Genomic DNA, 25,362 nt, shown 5'->3' on the forward strand with positions numbered 1-25,362 from the left:
TCTAGCCATTCAACATAGAATGAAGGAACTGTTGCTACACACATCAAAGATAAATCACACAACTGTCAATGAAAAGCTAGGTACAAAAGAATACATTCTGTACTGGAATGCAAGACTTCCAGATGGTGACAGAAGTCGGGGAAGTGGGGGGTGGAAAGTAACCAGGAGATGGAACAAGAGTAGCTTCTAGAGAAATACTCTGTATCTTGACCTGACCGGGGTAGGGGTTACTTGGGTGCATTCACTTATAGACATTTACTGAAACATTAAACTTACCACTCAACTACTTTTCTGGATGTATGCTATACTTTAATAAGAAGCTGATCTTAGAGGCCACCCTGTCCTAGAAACAAATGCCAGAGGTGCTGGGGTTGCAAGGAGGCGGCACTGACAAGCCAGCCCTTCACTCCCTTCCCCCACAGAGGCACAGACTCTGAGAGTCCTACAGACAAGATCTGAGACCGGCTGCACCATGAGCCCAGGCTACCTCTGAGACACACGGTAGGCACTATGCTTAACAGCTCACAGAGAAACATGTCCATACATTCCTGCCCTGGGTCGGGGTCAGTCTGAGGATGACAAGGGTACTCTAAAGGTTCCAGGAAAGGAACACTCAGTAAGCCGCTGCTCTTACCATTGAGCCACACCAGCCATGGCTGGTGAGCCTTTTATTTCACGGCCTATGAGACACTATTACCCAGCTCCAGCCATGGTAAGTCTTCTGCTGTCGGCTGCACAAGTGTTTTGGGGACATGCACAATGTCCCAGAGGGAAAAGCCGATGTTTACCGCTACCTGCCAGAGCCCCATGTGTTATAAGGAATGTGTTACACACACTTTGCTGCTGTTGTTCAGTGCTTACTAGACCCTTGGGATGCCCAGGCATGACAGCCCTCTTCATTTACTGAGAGGAGAAGGAACTAGGAACTTTTCTGCACCACCCTTCACCCCCGGAGAAAGCTGAGTTACCATGGGGGTCTGATGCCTCACCTCTAACAAAGTGCCTTCCTTCTCTTTGCCGACCACCTTCCTACTTTTTCTAGGACCTTGTTGCACCGATCATCTGCCTCCACAGGTGTTTTACAGCTTTGAGATGTAATTTACATACAGTAAACTGTGAACTTTTAAAGTGTACAATTTGCTACATTTGACCTATAAATACATCTAAGAATTCATCATCAGAATCCAGGTAATAAACATATAATTTCCAGAAGTTTCCTCTTGCCCCTTTGTAATCTTCTTTCCAGCCCACCTCTGTCCCCAGACAACTGCTAATCTGCTTTCTGTCATCATAGATTAGTCTAGAATTTTGTGAAATTATGAAATAGATATTTTTTTTTGGTTTTATTTTGGTCAGGGCTTTTCTTTCATTCAGCATATCTACTTTAAGATTCATGCACACTGTGTATATTAATAGTTCATTAATTTTTTGTTGCTGAGTAGTATATCATTTGCTGGCATACAATTCATGCATTCATTCACATGTTGATGGGATTTAAAAATCTGCCAAAATGTCTTCCAAGGTGATTATATCACTTAAACTCCCATCCAGCAGTGTATGACAATTCTGGTTGCTCCATGTCTTGGCCATCACTGGGTATGGTCAATCTTTTTCATTTTAGACATTCTAATAGGTATGTAGTAGTGTCTCACGGTGGTTTTAATTTGTATATCCCTGATGTCTAATAATGTGGTTGAATATCTCTTCAAGTGTTTGTATGCCATGTATATTTTTCTTCCTTAGTGAAAGGTTTGATTATCTTGGGTTCTGTACCTAATTATTGAGTTTTTATATGTTTCAGATACAAGTCCTCTCTTCAATATATGACTTATATATATTTCCCCAGTGTGTGGTTTGCCTTTTCATTGTCACAATAGTGTCACCTTTTGAAAAGAAAGGTTCAGAAGCACTGTAGCAGCTTCTCCTTATGTGAAATGCATGCCAGCAAAAACAGAGAACTGGGAACAGAGAAGACTGTGCTTTTCACTGTATTTTCTTTATTACTTCCTTAGCATTTTAAACCTATTTTTTCAAATGTGTTTTCCTGAGTTGCTATTTTTCTCTTCTCATCCTCACCACACAGATAATACCAAATGCAAAAGAAATGCAGTAGTACAACCAGGGGAGAATGCAAGCCTATTTGTTACTACAGCCTGCGTCAATGTGAAAAAAGAGAAGGTTATGCTGGCTGCAAATCTTCTACCTATCATCGCACCAAAACAGCTCAGCCCAGGCACCTCAGCCCCATCTCTCAGAGCAGCTCCTCAGATGCAGGGTTCTTCCTTCCTCCTGGAGCCCCAACCCCAGATCCTTTCCTTCTCTCCCTCCACTTCCCCACCATTGCTGTCCAGTCCCACTTCAGGGAGTGCCAAATCTACATCATAGGCCCGGGTATGGCCTCTGGACCCCAATGCCTACCAGATGGCTCTTCTTCCACATCTCAAAGGCACTTGGGGTGTCCCAGACCAATGGCCAACTTCCCTGCTCCTGCTCCTGTAAGGCTCCTCTCCTGGGAGCAGCAGCAGCACATGGGAGCAGACAAGCCTGAGCCTGAGTGAGCCTCCTTTTTCTCTCACCTCATGCAGGCACTGCACCTCCAAATAAACCAACCCACACTAACCCTGTTAGATGCTGAGCCATGCCCATCATCTATAATAAGTTTTAGAACTCAAAGAAGAAAATGTGGCAAGACGACAAATGAATTATATATTGTAAGTTTACCAGTAGCTGAAAGCCGGAATAATGTTACTGAATATAAATCTAATAGCTACAACAAGTAAAACAGAAGTAATAAAAAATACAGCATGCTGATTGGGAAAACAACTAATACCAAATTCTGGGTCCCACTCAAACTTCCTGATTTCCCCCCACGAGGGACTCACATCCTTAGACACTCCCCTGGATCCTGAGGTGAGACTAAGCCTTGGAGAGAGGCTGTGAGCCAGGCCAAAGCTCCAAATGCTACCTGAAAGTTAGTCCTTTACATTTTCCCACTTTCTTGTCATAAGCAATAGTGCCTGGGCCTTGAGGACCAGGTTATATTTTTTCTAGTACCATTAAATATATAGCTATCAAAATAAAATGGGATCCCCTCCAAGTCAGTAAAGGTCCTTCTGTAAAGCAGGCAACACTAAGTCCCAGCACACAGTCTTCATGTGATGTACTGGCAGCCTCTTCAACTCACAGATGAGCTTGAATCTGCCTCTCCAAACAGATGCCAAGCTCATCTTCACAAAAAGATAGTAAAGAGATGCAAGGTGTCTCCAGGCTTGCAGCAAGGAGATGTGCAGGCTGCAGCTGGAGGGAAGAGCAAAGTCATGCTTTAAGTAGTGCTTTTCTGACTTTAAACCCCCACATTAAGGGGGGGCAGAAAAGAACCCCTCAGAGACTGCTGCATTTCTGCTTGTGCCAAGCTCCTTCCTGACCAGGGGTTCTTCTCACTCTTTTTTGTTTCTCTAGGACTTTGGTTGGGGCCTCCCGGGGGGTTTGGCAGGAGTTCATCCAATCATGTTCAGTGCCTACTAGTGGGAGATTCTATGCAGGGTGTGGAGTGGATGATAGTCGTCAAGCCCTGTCTTACAGAGCCCCATCTTGGTGGTGGAGACAGGCAAGTGTCCCAGAATGGGGCTGAGGGAAGAATTGGGGTTCAGAGATGCAGGCATGCACAGACATGGAACAGGGGGAGGTAAAGAGGCTGTATGTAAGGAGGGAGATGTGGGCAGAGGCTGCCCTGTGCTGGCAACATGGACTTGGGAGCTCAGCTTGCTTTGTGAAATCTGGGGTGCCTTGGGGAATTACAGTGGGGGGTCGAGTTGGACTGTGGTTCCCATCACCCCCAAGGAGTGTCCCAAGCGCATCTTGGCAGAAGCATCTGTACTCAAAACCCCTCCATATGTTGTTGGCACTGCTTCCCTGCCCCTGCCAGCCTCAGGCTGGAAATGGGGTTAGGCCACAGCACCCTGCAGTGGACAGGTAGAGTCACTTCCATTCTCTGAGCCAAAGGCCTCATCTGGGCACCAGGACGACAGTGCCATCTAACCCACAGATGCTCGCTCCAAGGACTGGAAACAGACTAACCAGCGCTTATCACAGGGGCACGGGCTCTGATTCTGCCCTCTCCTGGTATAACCTTGGACACCCACTAGACTGAGTGAAGGGACAGCAGATACAACCTCTCTCTGCATCAACTTTCTTCCCAATGATAAGCCTACAGACCCTGACTGCTGTAGGAGCTTGGCTGAAAGATGCACCAGGAAGAGAGAGTTGGGTTTTTTACAGCTTCAGTACGGCCAATCAGGCACAACTCAATTTGTTAAAAATTCTTTTTTTTTGTTAAGAAATTCTTACATGTAGCTCTACAAATGATCACCCTGACACTCCATGCTCTATCAGCCCCCTTTTACAGGGAGGAAGGTACAGCACAGAAGTCACGTATCTGCCAGAGGTCACACAGGTGGGTCTGGGGCCCAGGCAGCCTTGCTCCCAAGCACTGGCTCTCCACTGCCTCACAGAGAAATACAGATAAGGCACAGCTGTAGCCTTGAAGGCACCCCCCCCCCCCCCCCCCCCGCCCCAGCCCCCTAGCTTGGCTGGGTGGGCAGACTGTGATTAGGGAACTTCAAACAGTGTGGGCTGGGGAGGCCATAGGATATTCAATGTTCTGGAGCCTCTGAGGAGGGGGACAGAAGGGATCTCTGAGGAGGCCTGAAGAGATCACAGTCTGCAAGCGAGACAAGGAAGGTGAGGACAAACCAGGCTGGGGGTGGCACAGCAGGAGCCAAGGGCCAGGGGCACACAGCAGCACAGTAAGTGCAGAGAACACCAGAGAGTGGGAGAGGACCACGGGCAGGACATGTAATGGATCCCAGGCCACACTCAGAGCAGGGAGTGACATGGTCAGATTGCAGTTTTAAATAGCTGGCTCCAGCTGCCTGGTGAAGAACTCACAGCTGAGGCAAGGAGACAAATCTGCAGGTGCTGCTCAACTCCAGGAAGCAAGATGGTGAGGGTTAGGATGGGGTGGGTGTGAGGTAAAGGGGGACAATGAGGCAGGGAGAATCCAAGGGGTCAGGATGTGGAGCCCACCACTTGGGGCTGGAGAGGCCATGGACAGGAAGGAGGGTAGGGTGGCCACTGAAGCCAGGGAGAGGCAAGGCCTGCCTGAGGAGAAGAAACAGGGCAGGAGGGGAGAGCCTGTAACTGGATGCCAGGGAGCCACTGTGGTGCTGTCTTACTGATGTGTGCTTCCTAGCTTGTTCACTTTGCAAGGTTCTGAGTAGGGACTTCCTGTGTTTCACCCACTCTGAGATGCACCAGTATATCATCGACCACTAAGAAAGACAAACGTGCCAACTGGAAGACACAGCTTTACTCAGAGATACTGAAATATGACTGAGAGGGACAGCTTGGTCTTTCTCAGAGTGACCCTGAGCGCTCAGAGGTGGGCAGAGGCACCTAGTACACCTCCTGGGACCAGAAGCTATCCCCAACTGTCCCCTCCTTCAAACACAACTGAACGGGTTCCAAGATTGGCACACCCAGATTCTCTCCTCCTACCAAGACAGGGGCAACAGCAGACACAACTAACTTATGGTCCAGCCCACCCCCAGCTCTACCAGCAACCTTTCCAAGCTCAATTCAGAATAGCTCTGGGGTCCTAGTGGGAAAAGCCTCTGTACTGAGTTCCTAGGAGGTCCTTCTTCCTGGACTTCCTTCCCTCAAGCAGCCCACAGGTGCTCCCCTTTTGCTGCTCCACTCACCTCACCCACCAGCATTTCTCTGCTCCTTTTCTGCAGAGCCACTATACCGTGTCATCCTGTCACCATGTTCATGCCCACTCAGCACTGTGGTTGACAGGCACATTCATTCATTTTCATAGTCTATGAATGCTTCTGTGCTATAAACAAAGGCAGAGTTGTGACAGACACTGTATGGCCAAAAATATTTACTATCTAACCCTTTCAGAAATAGTTTGCCAACTCTGGGGTTTAGATTTAAGAAAGTGATGGAGAAAATGTTAATAATGCAGATTAAACTAAATAGTGTGCCATGCCTGTAGCAATTACATTAGAAATAGCACAACTAAGGAAAAATTCTTCCAGTATTTGAATATTATTACCTGACTCAGGAAAGATATCACTTAATTCATTAACATAAAAATATCAATTGATCTTCAAGTCAGAACTATTACTCATAAGTTGGCTACAGATACAAAAGCTCAGCAACAATCAAGGAAAGCAGTCTGTGAGAAACAATACACTACATGGAACTGACAACAGTGTTGTGTATTTCAGTTTGTAAACTGTGCGATCCCCATCCTTTATATCAGTAAAATTTATAAACTTATGTATGTATATGGATAATTTTTTCCTAGAAACACTTACTGGCACACCACACAATAAATTAGAGTTCTTCATTATTTCAAAGTACTTAAAATAATGTTTGAATGAAACCAGAATCCATTATTATTATTATTATTTTAAAAATATATCTTTATTGATTTCAGAGAAAAGAACAGAGAGGGAGAGAGAGACAAACATCAATGATGAGAGAGTCATTGATTGGCTGCCTCCTGCACGCCCCCTACTGGGGATCAAGCCTGCAACCCAGGCATGTGCCCTGACCAGGAATCAAACCCCAATTGCCTGGATCCTAGGTCGATGCTCAACCACTCAGCCACGCCTGGCCAGCATCTGCATTATTGTAGTTCAACATCACACATAAATGAAAAGAGCGCAGAACCTAGATTTTTTAGAAATGCCGATGCTTGTAAATTATTGTTTACTTAAAAATGGTTCTAAATTTTATCATCTCCACATGTAAAACAGAATTTGCCCACAATAATTACCAAAGTCAAGCAAAATCTAACCTAATATATAAAAGTTATGGCTCATGGACGCCACACCACACCCCCTTTTACAAAAACAGTAATGTTATTTGGAAAGTCAATACAAGTTCAATATTTAATACATTCCCTAACACTTTATACTTTATTTTTCTTATAATTATACTGAAGAAATGTAACATTCCTGTCTTTCCCTCCAGTCCCACTTCCAGTTTTCCAGGGCACTGTCTGGACGCTATAATCTATTATGTGTGCCAAGACATGAAAGTATCTGGAGCCAGGGTGATAGCAGGGAGGGGACAGGGCTCTTTACAATGGGTGGTCAGCAGAGGACTGAAGGAATTTGATGGTCACAGATGTGAGAAGGGGGCCTGGACAGTCATGAGTGAGGGAAAGGGAAGTGTAAATTGAGATATGAAAGGAAAGAAGGGCCCCAGCCACAGAGCATCTGTGGATCATGACATAAGGAGTAGGGATGTCTGTACTAAGTACACAGCATCTTAAGTGACAAAATAGTGTGATATTGGTTTGGAAGGGACAACAGGCAAGTTTTCCAAAAGGGAGATGGCCAGGCTTGGACCAGACCTGGAGGAAAGAGGATGAATGAAGAACTTACATTTTGGCAGTATAGCCACTACGACTTACAGTCCTGGTGGGCTGGACCCCAGTTCTCTGAGAGCATGAGGAATGTGGGTCCATGACTGGTGGACTTGTCCTGGAGTAAAGCATTGTACACCCCTGCTCTGAACCACCCAGAAACACACAAGAGGACATGATCCTCTCCTCTCCACTGGCTGCTGTACTGAGGCCAGATTGCTCTCAATAGTTCCCAAGTGCTCTTCAGGCTAAAGCAGTCTACTTTTATTTTCATTTTTCTTACTGTTTAATGGAAAAGAGCATAGGAAAAACAAAACCAAAAACTGTTCCTAACTGCCCCAATACAAGTGCTTCCCATTTTACCCAAAGTTTTAGTTTTTGTGCCTTCCTAGTATGCTCAGATGACAATGCTCCTTTTCTTCACCACAGCAAGGCTTGTCTATTTCTCTACAGGGCCTCAGAATCATTCTTCACAGCTCTGTGCTATCTGACTCTGGATGCACTGTGCTTCCTAAGCTTCTCTCATGCTGTTTAATTAATGACATTAAAAATAATTATTACATAAATATATCCATAAACATTGTTATTAATTTCCAAGAATAATATGACTAGATCAAAGAACATGAACATGGCTATGCCTCTTGCTACATAGTTTCCAAAAGGGTGAAGTATAAAGTAGTTCCTGGGTCCTGCCAGCAGGGTGGGGAGGTATGGGTGAGTGGGGTAGGGTGGGAGACAGGCCCAGTCTTGATTACCTGCCAACACCAGTCTTCCCACATGTTTGAGTACAAGGTGTATTTTCTAATTGTTAATGACATCAATGTTTCTCTGTTTGGTGATTTCTGACATTTTGGGATTGTTAGTTCTGAGTATGTTCTCCATTCAGAAAGGATACTGCTTCCTAAAGGCAATTTTGCACAAATTTATTTGATTAGCCCTATCTGCAACCATGTACAGAAAAACTTGGAATAGTTCAGGGGAGTTCTGATCCAAGCATCTCTTCCAAAGAAGTGTGTCTTTCCTCCACATGCCTCAATTTTGTTCTACAACCAATTTCTTCCTGTTTCCTGCCTAGGGAGCTTTTAGAAATGTGTCAAGTTATGCAGTGTTGTCTGGTAACTGCTCATTGTTCACACTAAACCCAGCAATTTCCCTTCAGGCATTATTTACCCATCAGCTAGGTAGGACTTGTCCTCATTATATAGAGGACAGCAAATTTGATAGGCAGCAAATAACTGATGTGATTTGTCCAAGAACAAACATCTGAGACAGAGCTGTAGAGATTTGAACCCAGGTCTAAAACCCATGCATATTAAATACTCTCTTTCCTTCCTTTCTGTTTGTCCATCAGTCCATCTTTTCTTTGGGGAAGAAATTCAGGATTTCTAGTTGGTTGGTAACCATATTCATCCACCAACACTGGAGAATGAGAAGAAGGTTTTCTTCTTCACAAGATCAGAATCATGAATGGAGTTGACATGGCTGTGCCCTAGCCAGTTGTGGTAGGCACTCGGACTGAAGGGTCCCAGGTTTGATTCCGGCCAAGGGTATGTACTTCGGTTGCAGGCTCCATCCTGGCCCCAGTTGGGGCACGTGTGGGGCGCTACCAACTGATGTCTCTCTCTCTCTGTCTCTCCCTTCCACTCTCTCTGAAAAGCAATGGGAAAAAAATGTCCTCGGGTGCGGATAAAAAAAAAAAAGAGTTGATGCTGTGGTCCAACCTGTTTATACAGCCTAAAGATAAAGTCCCTGCAGAGACAGCCATCGTGAAAATAACACCAGAAAACACTGAGTAGTTGACTTAAGTAGATTTGGTCAGTAGATTGAATGAGATCCAGGCTAACCTCCACCTGCAGGTCTATTACCTATTGATAGCATTAGAATTCCCTTTCTGCTCCTTTCAGCTGCATGGACTCAGGCAAGGACAATCTCCTCACTCTTCCTCACCTGTAATGGAGATAGAACCAGTTCTCATGGTCATCTAGATGACTAAAGAGAAGCCGAGCACTGTACGAGGCATGCAACATGCTCAGCCCCTCAGGAGGACACCACTAGGTGATGGTACCAAGAGCTCCATGTCACAGATAAAGAGAGTGAGGCTTGGAGACATTAAGTGACTCATCCTGAGGCCACAGTACATCTGGGGTTCAGGATTCAGAACCCCCTGCTTGGGGGAGTCCTGTCCCAAGGGAGGGAGAAGGCTTGTGCACCCCTGTGGGGCTGGGTCTGGTGGGTTCCCCATGCAACTGAAGGTGGGTAGGAAAGTGCTGCAATACCTACAGCTGCCCACCCTCCTTCCCTGGGTCCTGTCACCAGCATCCAGAATCCCCAGACTCCCCAGAACTGAGCAATGCACTCAGGACAAGCTCAGTGCCCAAGTGCTGATCATGCCACTATGGCTCCAAGAGAACCCACAAACCACAGTAAGACCCCAAAGGGCTGAGGTCTGGAGTTGGCCAAGCAGGGCATCCTCCAAGGAACTAACTCTGCCCAGGCCCCACCAAACCTGAACTCTTAACCAAACCCAGCACGGTCCTTCCAGGTTAGGCAATGCTTGTGCTCATCTGTAGCTTGAAATCAGAGATGAACCATGTCGTTTGTAAGCTGTTTACAGGCCCTAAAAGAATGACCTGGCTCACTAAGCACCAGCAGGAAAAGAACTAAGTGTGGTGGGGAACATGGGCATATAAGACAGGTTAAAGGTGCTGTGGAAAAGATAGAACCAAGATGCCAGGAATTGCCAAAAGACAGTGCTCCTGGGACAGCTGGCACTGGCATTGCTGGGTAGGGCACCTGGGGCCTGGAACCTGGAGGCAGGTAGGAAAGGAAGAAAGGAGGGCCATCCAGATGGGAATGCACAAGCAAGTCAGAGATGGCTGATGAGCAGCTACGCATGGTTGGGGGGGGAGAGGTGCAGGAGACAGCTAAGCTGAAGGCTGGGGTACAATGTGTTCCGCTGATTCTTTCTTGGTTGCAAGTGACAGAAAAGCCAGCTCAAATGGGCTTCATCAAGAAGCCACTGGCTTACCTAGCTGAAAAGTTCCTGGCAGAGCTCACCTTGGGTCATGGCAACTTACCCTCCCCACCCCTCTAGGCTGGTCTCACTACTGAGCAGGCTGTCTCCAGGCAGCCGACCCCAAGTGTGACCTGCTCATATCCTCTCCCACTGGCATCTCCCCAACTATCCCAGCAAAGTGCTAAAACTTTCATGGGCTCTGACTGGGGTCACAGGCTCATCCTTGAACCAATCACTGACCAGGAAGATGCAGCCCCATAATTGGCTAGTCCCCAGTCACTAACCATCTACTGGGCATGGTCCAAAGGTAGGGCAGGCCAGGAAGGGAATGCAAGCTGGATGCACCAAGCTTGTGAAATGCTATCTACCATGCAGGTCAGCACCCAGGACAAGTCAGGCCCAGGGCCACATCCCATTCTCAACAGTCTTCCTAAGAATATGTACATCCTCCTGAGAAAACTAAGGCTGCAAACGTAACCTCATCCAAACGTGCATGGTGAACAGCAGAGTAAGGATTCCAACTCAGTTCTGCCCAACAACAAAGTCAAGTTTTCCACCCAGAGAAGGACTATCTTCTCTACTATACGCCACCTAAAGAACTCATACTTTATCCAGTCAGCCACATGGTCCCAACAGAGGAAATGAAACATCCCAATCTTTGTTTTCAGGCAGTCACTCTGCAGCTGGTACGGAGGGGAGAGCAGGAGGCAGGAGACTGGCTGGTAAGTGGCTGTGCTAGACCTCCCTGGAGATCCCATTTGCAGGAAGGGAGTCACCACAGAAGGGGAACTCCAGGGAGGCTGAGGTAGCCCTAAGAGCCATGGCACCACCAACTGACAAAGTGCAGCATGCCAAGGGCAGGAGAGAAGAAGGTGTACCTGCTTTGGAACAGACTGCATACACAACCAAGAGAGAAGTCAGCAGGGAGTGAGGATCGAGGTGCTCCTGGCTTTGAGAGCACCTGGGGAAGCCTTAAAGGATACAGAGCCCCGAGCAGTGCAGGGCACAGTCAAAATGCTCAGGGAGAAAGATGTCGTGGGCAAAGGGTTTGGAAAGACAAAAAAGGCCAAACATGGCAAGTTGCAGGGGTGTCATGGGACAATGGGTACTCCTCAGTGTTAGGCCTTAGGCCTTGTTCATTCCGTGAAGGTACCTTCAGCACTGACTGTGTAGCAGTCACTAAGGACTGCACAGTGACCCAGGAAGACAGCCTGAAGTGACAAACACAGCACATCCACATGCCCAAGGTTGGCTCATCTTATAAAGCAGATGCTACTTTCTATTTCCCAATTTGTGGGAGCCCACCACTGACCAGATAGAAAACTATGTCCATTCTCTTCCTAACACAAGAGTGTCATTCCCAAGGCACAAGCAGGTGCAACTACTCTAACTCTGGGCGGGCAGACAAGCAAGTTCACCAGAGGCCCTAAGAGAGCCCGACCCCCAACCCCAGATCAGTGTCCCCACAGTTTTAGTCCTGCCACATGGGAGGGCTATAGCAGTTGAGGGCACCTACTGGTGCCTGCTTCTTTTGCAAGCTCCTCAACTTCCTGTGCGCACTGCCACTTTCTTACAAGGCTCCCTTTACCCCACCCCCAGGCCAACCCAGAGCGATTCTCCAGTTTTCAAACTGGAAGCAAGTGAGTGAATCCTTTCTTCAGTGGCCTAGCCTTCAAGAGTTTGGTCAAAATGAGGAGCTGCTGCATTTCCCATTAAGTGGAAGAAGTCTGTCCACAAAACAGACACAAACGCGCGCGCGCGCGCACACACACACACAATGCCAAGGACAAAAAACAGAAACACTGTTTCCCTCTCAGTTCTCTCACCTCAATTTCAATCCCAAGTGGCACTTTGACTCAGCTATGAGAGGAGGTGAAGAATTACAAGCAACGGAGGAATGAACTCACACAACACTTTGGTGGTGGTGTTGGTGGTGGGGTGATAACTTCTGCCCTTTGGTGAGAAGTTAGGCTCCTGTACTGAAAGGCAGAATTGATTTACCACAGCTGAACCCATAACCTATGTATGTGCCCTGACTGGTAATTGAACCCACAACCTATTGGTATATGAAACAATGCTCCAACCAACTGAGTTGGCCAGCCAGGGCCAAAGTGAGAACTTCAAATGCTTGAAAAAGCTCCTTTAAAATAGAAGTGAAAGTGAAATGTTCATTCACATATCTTTTTACCCAGTTGCACCTAAAACTTAATGTGTGGTCCACTACTCCATCTTTGCCAGGCTGCCAGCATCCAGCAAAGGGGGAGCATGCTGAGAGCCAAGTGGGAAAAATGGAGTTCACGAAAACACCTGCTCTTACCCCTCTCAGTTACCTAAGAGGAAGAAACCAGGCAGGGATATGCAGGCACCAGTTTCTGGTTACCCAGGTGAATGAAGGGGAGGGAAGACAGGAGATGGGCAGGACAATAAGATCCAACCAGACCTCAATCAGGTCCTGTCCATGCCTCTGAGCCCAGAGGACAGAAGTCTGTAGAGCATGGCTCTTGCCTGGGAAATAGGCACCACCTTCTCATAACTATAGGAGTCCTGGGTGGTCTGGGCCTCCTGGACTGAACCACCTCACCCCACTAGGCCTGGTCCAGGCAGTTACTGCAGCACCAGGAGAGATGATGGGGAAAGGAAAACAAAGAGCAATGTGGCAGGCTCTCCTGGACTCCTGAGGGCTCCTCAGCCCACGATGGAGTCAGGAGCTGCAGCCCGCACCTACGCAAATACAAGGTAACAGCCAGGTGCCCAAGTGTGACTGCAGGCAAGTCAGAATCTGTGGGTTCAACCAGAAGGAATGGGTTATTCAGAACTCATTGCTGCAACCTCACACCATCCAAACCACCCCATCTATTTTACTCTGGACCTTCCATTTCGGTTACTTCCATTTTGCCATCTGGACCTAGGTCTCCCAGTCCCAGCACTTCTCCCAACTATTTGATGGCACTAACACATCAAAGAGGTGATTAAACCAGTATGCACCCAGGGGACATTGCTAGCTTGCTCCCTGCTCTACTATCCCCTTCATTCACAATAGGCCCCTGATGTCTCCTGGGGCATCCACTCCATTCTGGGACAACCAACCAACATAGCCTGCTAATTCCAGCAAAGCCTGAAGATACCAGGGCATGTCTACTGGGGTTTTTGGGGGAAAAGTCACCTGCTCTTTCTTCCCTTGGATAATGTTCCATGAGGGTGAATCCTCAAGCCGTAGATGCCCAGATGCTGGGCAGCAGACACCATACTGTGTGAAGGCAACACTAAAGGTGGAACAGAAAGATGGCCTTTGAGCGACAGGAGCCAATCAGCCCCTTTGCTTTCAAGCGCCTATAATGAGCACAGGGCTACCCTCCTCCTGTAAGAGACCTGCCAACAGAATTAGTAAAGGAGTAGAGGACAGGTGCTCTGCCAGCAACTACCTAACTGAACAATGGAGGCAAAATAATGTGAAATAATTAGCAGAAAGGGTCAACTGTTCCTATATTACATACCTACGCACAAGTGTCACTCATCTCCATAGACAGTACGAAAAAGCCAGCTTGCCAACTGCATGCCCAGCACAGATGCAATATGAACTGAGGGGGTAAATAAAGTTGGGAAGTGGCTTCTAGGAGGGCTGTCCTTAAGAAGAGGGCACTTAGCTAGCCACTTGGGGATCACCCAGGGAAAAGAGGATGTGGCCACCACCCCAAAACCCAATCTGGGCAAAAGGGTTCAAGAGAGCTAAGTTGGGATGGGGGGAGGGGATATCAAAATAAGCCATGGAGGGGACAAGAAGAACCCAGACCCCAGTGCATGCAGGCCAAGTTTTGATCAGCTTGGTGGGTCAGGCTGCTGCCCAGGGAGCCAAGTATGACCAGGGGTGTGAGTAGAGGATAGAGATGAAGATACCAGTAAGGCAGCGGAGCCACCTACTGGCCCCCCAATGAGCCACAGTCACACATACACCCGAGTCCTTTATCAGTAATTCACTTGACTGGTGACATCTGCGCCACAGAATCCCCTACCACAGAATGAAGGCCAGCCACCTACATCACTCTACACACAAAGCAGATAAGTGACTGGGGTCTTCACAGCAGCTACAAGGCTGACCCAGCACAAATGTGTCCTAGAGAAAGCATCGCCTACTTCCTAACCCTGACAAATGAAACCCAGGGGAGAGGGGTATCCAGGAAGGGTCTGGTTTGTCACATGACCAAAAAAAAAGGCCAAAAGGTCCCAAGGTGGCATTTGAACAGTGTCTCCTGGGAACAACGTAGCAGGGATCTACTAATACCTACTCAGTGTTGACAGCCAGTTCCCAAGATCAGTCCTTTTCACAGGAAAATCAACAAGCATCTAAGCACCCAGTTGCTATGGAAGTTCTAGATACATGGGGAGGAATTCATAGTCCATTACGAGGGAGTTTGCAATCCAAGGAGAACATATCAACAAGACCTGTTACCAGCACGAATGTAGGTTTTAAGTTTTGTACAGTGCCTGAGGGAAACTATCTTGGATTAAACCAGGAAAGGTTTCTGGAAAAGGGAGAGCAGAGGTGGTGACAAATAAGGAGCACAAAGGTTCCAACTCTAGGACAGCTTGCAGATTTAAGTAGATACTGTTTGGATGACAAGACCTAAGTTCAATTCAAAGCATGACTGATTAGCTTCTGTCCTTGAATTTTCTCAAAAAACAGCTACTCAAAGTATACCTGTCATAATGTGGGAGTTTCCAAATGTTTCTGATCATAAAAATGGATCCTGACAGACAAAAGGTTAGGAGCAGCTAGGCTAGGCATTTTAATGGGGAAAAGGCTGTAGGGGCTGGGCAGGAAATGGAAATATAAAACTTTTAATATTTAAAAACACTGTTTGTAAGGTTCAACCCCAGAAGACGCACTAGAATCCAACTTTCATGCTGAGTACTGTTTGGGGGGCGGGGGAGGGGGCGGGGTGAGAGACCACTGTCATTAAGTCCATTGGCTTCTGAGCCAACCAGCACTGGGTTTAGGCCCAGATTCCAACAGCCTCCTCTGCGACACTGGACGGATCTCTCCTAAAATGAAGTTCAGAGAAGCAACCAGAATGCGAAGTGCTCCACACAGTCCCTGGCCCACATTAAGTGCTCAGTAAACAGCAGCTGTTCACTTCATAGCCTCCGATGGATGAAGACAGGAAACTTCGTTGCAGTCCTAGGAACATTAGAAGGTTTTGAACTCCAACTGCCTGGCAGTCGCACCTCACCTGACATGACCCATCTCCTTTATTACGGGCTCCACATGCAGTCACAGAACCCCTAGGAACTCACAGATCAGAGTCTGGGGGTCCAGACAGAGGACCTAAGTGTGTCTGCACCCCAACATGGCACAGTGGTCCCCAACTGTCTCCAGCCAACTCCAGCAATAATCAAGAGCTCCCCAAAGTTCAGGAACTCCTGCCACCCATTCTTGGAAAGCCACAAAGAGCAAACCTAACACCACGGTACAACAGTATTCTGACAGGCCTTCCTTATGCAGGAAATGCTCCCCAGTTCATGGAATCGTTGCTCCATTCTACACATGTGCCTAGACAGTGAAAGCTGTTTCAGAAGGGGGCTCTGAGCATGGGCAATCCATGGCTGAACTGAAAATGCACTGCCTACCTACACTGCCAGCCACTGAACCACAATCTCAGTCACCCATTCTGAAAACTAGCCAGTGGGCCCCAAGAGTTCCATGTGGACTCAGGACAGCCCACCACCAGGAATATAAAGAAAAAACACAACTACCACAACTTCTCCTGACAGGGACAAAGCCCCCAGCTTGCAGAAGACAATTTATAATGGGGGGTTGGGCAGGAGACTCACCCACTGGGCTGCAGTCACCTAGAGATCAGGCTGGGGCCTGGTTCCGGTTAAACTGGAGCTCCATCTGAGAAGATGCCCACAAGGACACCAAAATCAAGCCATAGGCGAGCACAACTCCCCTCCTACACCTAACCTGAGTTTGGAACCCTTTGGGTGTGTGTTCTGCCACACACAGCTGCATCTTGAGCCCGGGAGCCCAGGAGCCCAGGTGACCGTGGTGCCTTTTAAAAACTCTATCAGGACGAAAACCCCTTCCCACAGGCTGATCTTAGACAGTCCTCTAGGCCTCCGTAACCTTCTGTCAGGACAACATACTCCAATTAAAGCCACCTCTGAGGACCACCCAGAAACCTCCGTGAAGATGAAATGTAAAGTCCACCTTTTGAGGGAGAGTGTCACAAGGATACACACCTGCTTCACAATAGACATTTGTTACCTGCCTATTCCCACAGTCATAAAACGCCACACTGCTCTTCCCCATGGATCCTGGCTACAGTATAAAGAGCAAAGACGGGAATGTCATTGAATTTGGGCAACAGTGTGATCAGGCAGAGACATGTTTAGATTTCATATCCTCTAATATATTGGAGAGAATGAGAACAGTATTCCATTTTACAAGAGTTCTCTTTTCTGCAGAATCAATGGCGTTTTAAGTTAACATCAAAACTGCTGTAATCTGGAAGCAGAAAACAAAGCTGGAACAAGACTCATGAAAAGTTCCATGTCAGCTGGCAACTGCCACACTACAGTGTGGTCTGGCCCAGGATTCTGTCCTGATAGAAACCTTAAGATGTTTCTGGGACAGGCTGCCTAATATCGTCAACCTGTTAGATCTGGCACAGGTAAATCTAACCCAACTATCTGGGAGTCGCATATAAACTTGTGTGGGAGAGAAGAGGTTCCCACATCTTTTCTTATCAGCTCAAGGACACTGCCCTCTTGGGCCTCTTCAAAGCCATCTCTCCATCTTTGAGAGCAGTGTGGTGGCATTTAGAGTTGGAAGCATGTTACTTAGTAACTTTGAAGAAGGCCCTAATGTTGGGGCAGTCACCTCACATGAAGTCAGTAAGTAACAAAAGCATCTTGTCCTTTCCTGGATACAGGAGACACTCACTAAGCAGCATGTATTGTCACTGTGCAGAAAGGGGAGACAGGTCACTCAGCTCACCTTCCTTACACGGTTGTTGAGGGGAAGTAGGAGATGCTATTAAAGTGCTGGAAAACGTCACGTGAAGCATATATATCTATGTAGAACTTCGTTAGTTTAGAAAGTTCACACAATGAGTGTTACATTAAAAGGAAAAACCTTTTAAAACAATTCATGTTAGCCTCGGCTGCCCTTTCCATAACCTGATAGGGAAGGAGCTTTATGGGGCACATACTCCAGTCCCCAGGTTCCACTTTGCAGGTGAGGAACCTGCAGCCCAGGGAAACTAAGCAGCATCTTTTTTTCTTTTTATTTCAGAGAGAGGGAAAGAGACAGAAACATCAAGGATGAGAGAGAGTCACTGATTGGCTGCCTCCTGCACACCCCCTACCGGGGATTGAGCCCCAACTCCGCATGTGCCCTGACCAGGAATCAAACCCTGATCTCCTGTTCATGGGTTGATGCTCAATCACTGAGCCACACCGGCCAGGCCTAAGCAGCATCTTAACCTTCAAATTCCTAGGTGGGAAAATTATCCTTCTTTCTGCAGAGGCCCCTTGGTCACCTCCTGTTGGAACCTGATGTCTGCAGAACTGTGAGGAAGAAAGTCATGCCTGAAGTTTCCTGCTGAAGAGCCTGACAGCTGGTAGGCATTTACACTGGCGTCCAGAGCGAGTTCAAGTCCCTTTTCCCCTGCAGTGCCTCCTCTGGCCTCTCCCTGCTTTGAGCAAGGCCTGCCTTGTGCTGTTATTCAGCTGGTCATGGGGCTTCAGTACCTGCTCCACCATCTCAGTCAGACCTTTTCTCAGATGCCAGATGAACATCCATGTTCTTTACATCTCTGCAGAATTCTGCATTAGAATATTCCATGACTGAACCTCTGGGCTTATAGCAGTCACTCTGTTGTAAAAGAGAGCTCAAATGTAGCTCCTCAGTTATAGGTCCAAGAATGATTCTAGGGGTCAGTCAGTTTAACCAGCACTTAGAAGGTACACCTAATGCTTCTGCTCTAGAGAGAGAAGATAAGAAACAAACCATGCTCATGAAACTTGCATTCTGGTCAGGAACACAAAGCCTGAACTTTTGTGAAACAATGAGTGTCCCATACAAGCAGGAACCTAATCACCTGCTGAAGAGACTGTGCAGGGTAGACTAACTCTGATTTCTGGGCAGGAGAAGACACTGCCCTCAACTTCATCCACAAAGCAGCAAGATTAAGCTGGAACAAATGAGCACACTGCACTTCAGGGAGACTGTCAATACTCTGGGTTTACACACCACCAGAAGAGTAAGGCTTTGTTCTGAAAAACTATTAGTTGCTATTTGAAAAGGAGTGTAGAGGATTTACTTCAGTACTGAGTTGATAGAAATTATTAACTCAGAGCCTGATGCTACAGAAATTCAAATACTCCAGAGGCTAGAATTTAGAGCAAAGAAACAACTTTCCTCCTAAGAACTCCTTTGTCAAGGAGATGGTCAGTAAATGTTACTTTGTTACTTCCCTAACTTTTCAGATACTTGTGGATATTAGGTCAGCTGCCTGACATTGATTTTTCAAGCAAAAGCTGTTAACCATAACTACATGCCTATAAAGGTAAGCATTACATGGCACAATTCTGTGTTGCTTTTCTCAGAAGGCGTTTAATTTTAGTGTTGGCTCTTCAACTCTGTCCCCATTTTTTTTTCCATGAGCATCTTAAATATGTGTCAACTAACCAGAAGTGGAGTTCATAATTGGGTAAGGCAGAGAAGAGCAGCTGTGTGGAGGCAGTGCCTTGTTGGAGCCACCCCACTCTCACCTGAGCCCAAGTCAAAAGAGAACTACAGCCTGGCCATACTGTTGCACATTCTCCACCCGCAACCTGCCATGGCTCTGAGTTTCTACATGAGGTTTGCTCCAAGCCATGCTCTAGTCAAATGGTTATTAACAATTGTTCACGAACACTAACAATGGAAGCATTTAAAGGAGGTATTTTCCTCATCACTCATATTCAAAGAGACAATTTCCCAATTACATCCATCATACTTATGTAGCAGGACTCTATACATACCTATCACTAGAGTTCTCCAAAGCAAGCCACATGAAATGTGAAGTCTATGCCATGTAACACAGTTATTGGCTCATATGGATGCAATGTTCCCGCATGCACCAGGATACATGAAGCTGAGATTTGTTCCCTCTTCCAGATTCTGCCTAGCCCCTATTCCTCCCCTATTCCTAGGAGCCTTCTAGATTAAAGCCTTACACACACTATAACCCCTGAGATCACTGTTCCACCTAATCTACAAAATCATGACCACCTGTCAAAGCACCCTCAGATCCCAAAGCTCTCCTAGGTGGCATTAAGGATCAGTGCTAACATCTCAGCCACTCTCAGATTCTCCCAAAGGCAAACAAGCACCGGGAATTCAAGAAATTGCACTCAGATTCCACAAAAGATGCAAAAGCCACCAAGGTTGACAATTTTCATGTCACTTGCTTTATCCTCTAATATTTCAGTCTTGAGAATTGTGGTGGTACCAGTTACTGCAAAAATTCTGGAAGGTTTTATATAGCTTGTGCCTACTCCACCCCCAAAATCCTAACGAAAATGTATACAACATTTGTTAAAGGTAATTTCCACCAAGTCAATCTTAATGGGGCCTGAAGACCAGGGATAAGATAATTACTTATAATACAGAGCAGATAATAATTCAATTTCTACCAAAACTGCACAATCCAACATGAATTATTTTTAGAAAATCGGCTAGTACATACTCAGAGCAATTAGCCAAGCTCACATAAAGGAAAAGCAAAAGCCCCAACAGTGAGAGAAACCCAAGTTACCTGGCCAAGCCCAAGATGATTTGTCCTTCCATCCCCAGCATGTTAAAAAGTGATTCCTAGTTTCCCAGCAAATGCAGGGGCTCACTTCATACCTGGATACCATCTTCCCATTACTCGACCTGCTCCTGCCAAGGGGAAAATGACCCCTATCGCCAAGAACCCCTTGGATAATATGTGAGAACGCCATGAGTCTTCCCCTACGGAGGGGGCAGGGGAGATCCCTCTGCAAACAGCCTCAGTGGAGGGACATCTGAGAGAGAGACACCCTGAGGTTAATCCTGACCTAGGTCACAAACCGCCAGGCTGGGACCCCCAGGTAGGGGAAAGGGACAGCCGAAACAGGGCTCTTGAAGATAGAAAAGAATCACCTCCAATTCCCTACCAAAAAGCGGGACTCTGGCTTGGTCAGAGACGCAATGGGCAGTTAGGCCCAGAAAAGCAACATGAAAGATCCCACCTTCCCCAATTATCACCTTCTGTAGGAAGCGACCCCAAGAGGGATCCGGCAAAGGCATGGCCACTCGCAGAACCCGGGGGCCTCCCTAGGCGCCCTGGGCACCCGGCTAGGGACAAAACGGGCCGGGGGGTTTCCCTCCGAAGTCAGTGTACTTTCAGCCAGAAGAAGAGGGAAGGAAGACTTCCCTGATCACCCAGAAGACCGAGACACGGGTGGCAAGGGCTCCCCGAATTATACCCGAGACACCAGTTGCTCCAAAGCCTTTCTCCCTCCCCTCCCCCACGCCGGGAGGGTATCCAGGGGGTCTCGGGGGAAGGGCAAGGAGGGTAAGCTCCGTCAGGAGCAGCAAGAGCTATACAGCTAGATCGGGAGGGGAGGCAAAGCTCTGGCTTCAGGTCCTCTCTGCTCCCTCCACCAAGGCCGCACGGAAGCCTCGGCCTCACGTACCGAGCGCCTCCGGCCCCGGCCCAGGGGGCGAGAGGATGGGATGGCAGCGGCCCCGAGGGAGAGGTGGGCCTCGGACGGGTCCCCGGAAGCCCGGAGGATGAGGGATACTGAAGAGGGGGAGGGTCCCGGGCCCACGAGGCCTCGGTCCCGGCCCGCGCAGCGAGCACTTACGTTGCTTTGCGGGTCGATGGCCTGCAGCAGCCGGTCCCTGATCTGCTGCGGAGACGCTGGAGCCGCTGTCATTGCCTGGGCGAGGCGGGGGGGGAGCGGCCAGGCCAGCGGGCGGGCGGGCTGAGGCGGGGGACGAGGGTCACTCACTCGCCGGCCTCCGAGACCGGAGCCTCATGTTCCCCGCAGCGCCGAGGAGGAGGGGGCGCGCGGGGTGGCGGAAAGGGGAGCCGGAGCCGGGGCTCGGGCCCGGGGCGCCGCCGCCACCGGAGGAGGAGGAGGAGCCGCCGGAGCCGCCGCCGCTGCTGCCGCCGCCTCGAGAACCAAACTCCAGTGAGCTGCCCCCGCGCGGAGCACTCTGGGTAACCCGCGCCGCACGCAGCGTCGGCGCCACGCTGAGGAGATTGGGAGATGGGGCGGGCAGAGACCCCAGGCCTGGGCGGGGCCATGCGCGAGCTACGCCCCGCACCTGGACGCATGCGCACGCAGGCGCATTCGCCGCCGTCGCGCCCCGCTCCGCACCGCTGGCCAGACAGCCGTTGGGAAGCTGTTGGGCGGAGCAACGGCCGCTGGTTGGAGGCCCCGCCCCCGCCCGTGTCGTAGGCGGAGGTTCCCGACGGAAACGCGGGGTGTGTGGGGAGTCCTTGAACTGAGAGCTACGGGTACCGCTTCAGGACCGCGGGGCAGGAGGGGCGGCGGCAGGACCCCTTCTCCAGAAGAAAAGCCTTCCCCGCAGTGACGGAGGTGACTGGGGTCGTGGGCGAGAGAAGCTGCCAAGTTTTCCGAGCCCAAAGGTCCTTTCAGCCCCCGTTTCGGCGTTCTTGGGGGTGAGGGAGACCGATGTCCACTTTGTGATGCGCGCGCGGAAGGGCCTACCAAGAGGCGCAGAGGGACGCCCCCGCCTGCGTCCCTGTCCACTCTGGAGGGCGGGTGTCTGCAGCGCTTCGCTGGCCTGAGCCCGGAAACCTGGAGACAGAAGCGTCTCTCGGAGGAGCCGCCACCCCAGCTGGGATAGCTTCAAAGCCAGCTCCGAGCGGACCTCATGGCTGCAAATCTGTTCCCTAGTGACATTTGGGATCGGATCACTAGGGTGTTAAGGAGCATCTCTGGTCTCTATCCAGTAGTGTTAGTAGCACCTTCTCCTCCAGTGGAGACAACCTGAAATGTCTCCAGTCATTGCGGGACGTTCCCTGGCCGGCGGAATCACCCCGTTGAGAACCACTGGTTTTAAAAGACCCATCCTGCTTGGCGTGGCGGCTGGAAAACAAACCCTCATGTTGTGAACCAAACATTTCCCAAAGGAGGAAACTGAGGCCCTAGGTCACCCAGAGTTAAAGGTCAAATCCAGAATTGCTACTGTCAAATCTAAGGGCTCCCCGCCCCGTCCCCCGTTGCTTCTTATATTGCTGTCTTCCTCACTCTGGAAGCTGTTCGAAATACTGTTCTGAGGAAAGGGGTGGAGAGGCAGGCTGAGTAGATTATTAGCTGCAGCCTCAGGAGAAATAACTTTTTTGGTTGTTACAGGAAGACCTAGATTTAAAACTGGAGAGAGGCAGCTGATGCGATACACCTGTTAGTCTTGCATTTGTCATGCTTCTGGGAAGCATTTTTATTTGCCAAAACGGCTGCTTCTGCACATATGAGAAGTTTTACATAACACTTGTATGAGAAAATAAACATGGGCAAAATACTTCTCATTCAGTTACTCTCCTTAGAATGAGGTGCTTTGTGTACATGGTCTGAGTTGGAAGCCAGCCCACTTGAAGATATTCTTTAATATCTTGCTTAAGATAAGCAAAATAAACAGCCTTTCCCCCAACTGTAATCTAGTCCTGCCCCTCCTTTTATTCCTAACTAGATGTACAGTATCTTATTTTTTAATCAAGGATTATACCGAAATAAGCAATGTTTTGCATGGGTCATTTTATTTAAGAAAACTGGAAAGCATTCACCTACTCTTAAATTTTTTAAATATTTCTTTTCCATCACCATTTATACCCTCTATTGTCTTTCACACCCATCACCACAGTTGTCCATGTCCATGACTTTTTTTTCTTTTTTGCTCAATCCCTCCACCACCCTAACTGCCCCCCCCCCCAGCTGTCTGCTTGCCCTCTATCAGTCTGTCTCTATTTTGCTTGGTAGTTCAAGTTGTTCATTAAATTCCACATATGAATGAAATCATACAGTACTTTCTCTATTTCACTTAGCATAATGTTCTCCAGGTCCATCCAAAGGGTAACATTTCCTTCCTTTTTATGGCACAGTAGTATTCCATTGTGAAAATGTACCACATCTTTTTTATCCACTCATCTACTGATGGACACTTAGGCTGCTTCCAAATATTGTCTTCTTGAGGGAAAGATTCCAATCAAGAGACAAAGTATAGAGAAGAAAGCAAGAATTTATGGCCACAGCAAAAATATACTTAGGATAGTGAAACAAAGTGCATAGAAGTAACAGGCGGTAAGCCCGAGACAAGCTGCTGCTACCCATTGCTCCCCTGGTTGCAAGTCTCGTGGGGTCTCCTCAGAGGGGAGAAGGGGGAAGATGGCACTAGCTTGTTCCGGGGGGTGGGGAGCACACCCCTTGGGATGTTCATTTTCAGGGGTTTTAAAGGCTGGGCATTTAGGGGAGGTCTTAGGGGGGAATCAATAGAATATTCATCGCCTTTATGCTGATACACCAAAATAAGGTTTATTCTCTGAACTTCATTTGTCCTTGGATGTGGTTGGCAAATGGCACTAATTAAATTTCTGTTATCTGTCTCCCTGAGTATAGGGTGGTTTAAGCTATCTACCCTCTGATTGGGGAGGAGAAATGCAAACCATTTACCCTTAAGTGTCCTTGGTTTAGAGCAGACAGGTTTTAATAGGTGGCCACAAAACTGCTATTTGACTACCTTAGTTTCCCTATTCTGCTTGTTCTGGAATTTTCCTAGCTTCATACTATAACAACAGGATGGTCTGAAGTTATAACTTCCTAGGCTAAAAGGTCAATCTTTACTTAACTGAGCCTATCTATTATTGTCTTTTTACATCTAAGATAACATACTTTTGGAATGTCAGGATAATTTCCTTTTTCCAGACCCCTCAGGGCACAATCTCCAACCAGAACAGACCACAAAGCCCCTCATTGGTACTGTTATTTATAACTATCCTATATCCACCTACGTTAAGGTATGACTATTTGTTTTACTTTTTATCCAATCCCAGAGATTCACCCTCCAACCCCAGCATTGCTTTCTCCCACCTCCTTCAACTATTGCCAATGGATTTCATGTAACTCCCGTCTTCTCCTTTGATTCTAATGTAAAAAATAAGGTGCAAAACAGCCATTTTCTGAAACATTTTCTCAGTCCACTGAGATTTTGCTTCCCAGCAGCTGTTGTCAGTTTGGTTCAAATAAACTCATAAAAAATTCTTACAGGTTTGTCTTACGTTGACAGTCGCAAGGACTCAATTCTGTTCCTGCAGCCTGAAAGCAGCCATTGATTGGGTGTGGCAGCATTCCAATAAAACTTTATTTATGGACAAAGAAACTTGAATTTCCTTTCATTTTCTTAACCGCCCCCCCTCCCCCCCAACCATTTACAAAGGTAAAAACCATTCTCTTGTGGGCTGTGAAAAGGCAGGTGGTGGGCCAGACCTGGGTAACAGTTTGCCGACTTTGGGTGTAAGTCAAAACAAAAAGAAAGCCACATAGGTGGAGGTGGAAGAGGGCATAGAGGGGATAAATGGTGATGGAAAAATAAAGAAAATTTTTTTAAAAGCAAGCCACGGAGCCACACATTGAACTAATTTTTGCCATTTTCTTGTTGAAAACTGTGGACTTTGAATTTCTGATTTGCTACAGACCTTTTTGCTTGATTTCTCATGCAGAAACACTTGCTATTACCAAACTCTCACTACAGGAATGCTCTAGTGCCTGAGAGGGGCTGGAAGCTGATGAAGTGCTTTCCTCTGCATAATAAAGTCAGTCAAGGGAATGGTGAAAACAAACCACCAAGTCAAATTTACATTTAAAAAAA

The 25,362-nt window shown here is 47.8% G+C and overlaps 1 protein-coding gene across 1 annotated transcript in view; it reads right to left on the minus strand.

The window, feature by feature from the left end:
- Window positions 1-21,414, minus strand: part of MED26 (mediator complex subunit 26) — a 34,284-nt gene extending 12,870 nt beyond the window's left edge. Inside the window, exon 1 of the mRNA XM_016209384.2 lies at window positions 21,336-21,414. Within this exon, the coding sequence (XP_016064870.2) occupies window positions 21,336-21,407 (72 nt within the window). The 5' untranslated portion in view covers window positions 21,408-21,414. The remainder of the gene's footprint in view (window positions 1-21,335) is intronic.
- Between the last annotated feature and the right edge of the window lie 3,948 nt (window positions 21,415-25,362).

Source organism: Miniopterus natalensis, chromosome 4 (assembly GCF_054644295.1).
Source record: "Miniopterus natalensis isolate mMinNat1 chromosome 4, mMinNat1.hap1, whole genome shotgun sequence".
In the NCBI taxonomy this organism is placed as follows: Eukaryota; Metazoa; Chordata; class Mammalia; order Chiroptera; family Miniopteridae; genus Miniopterus; species Miniopterus natalensis.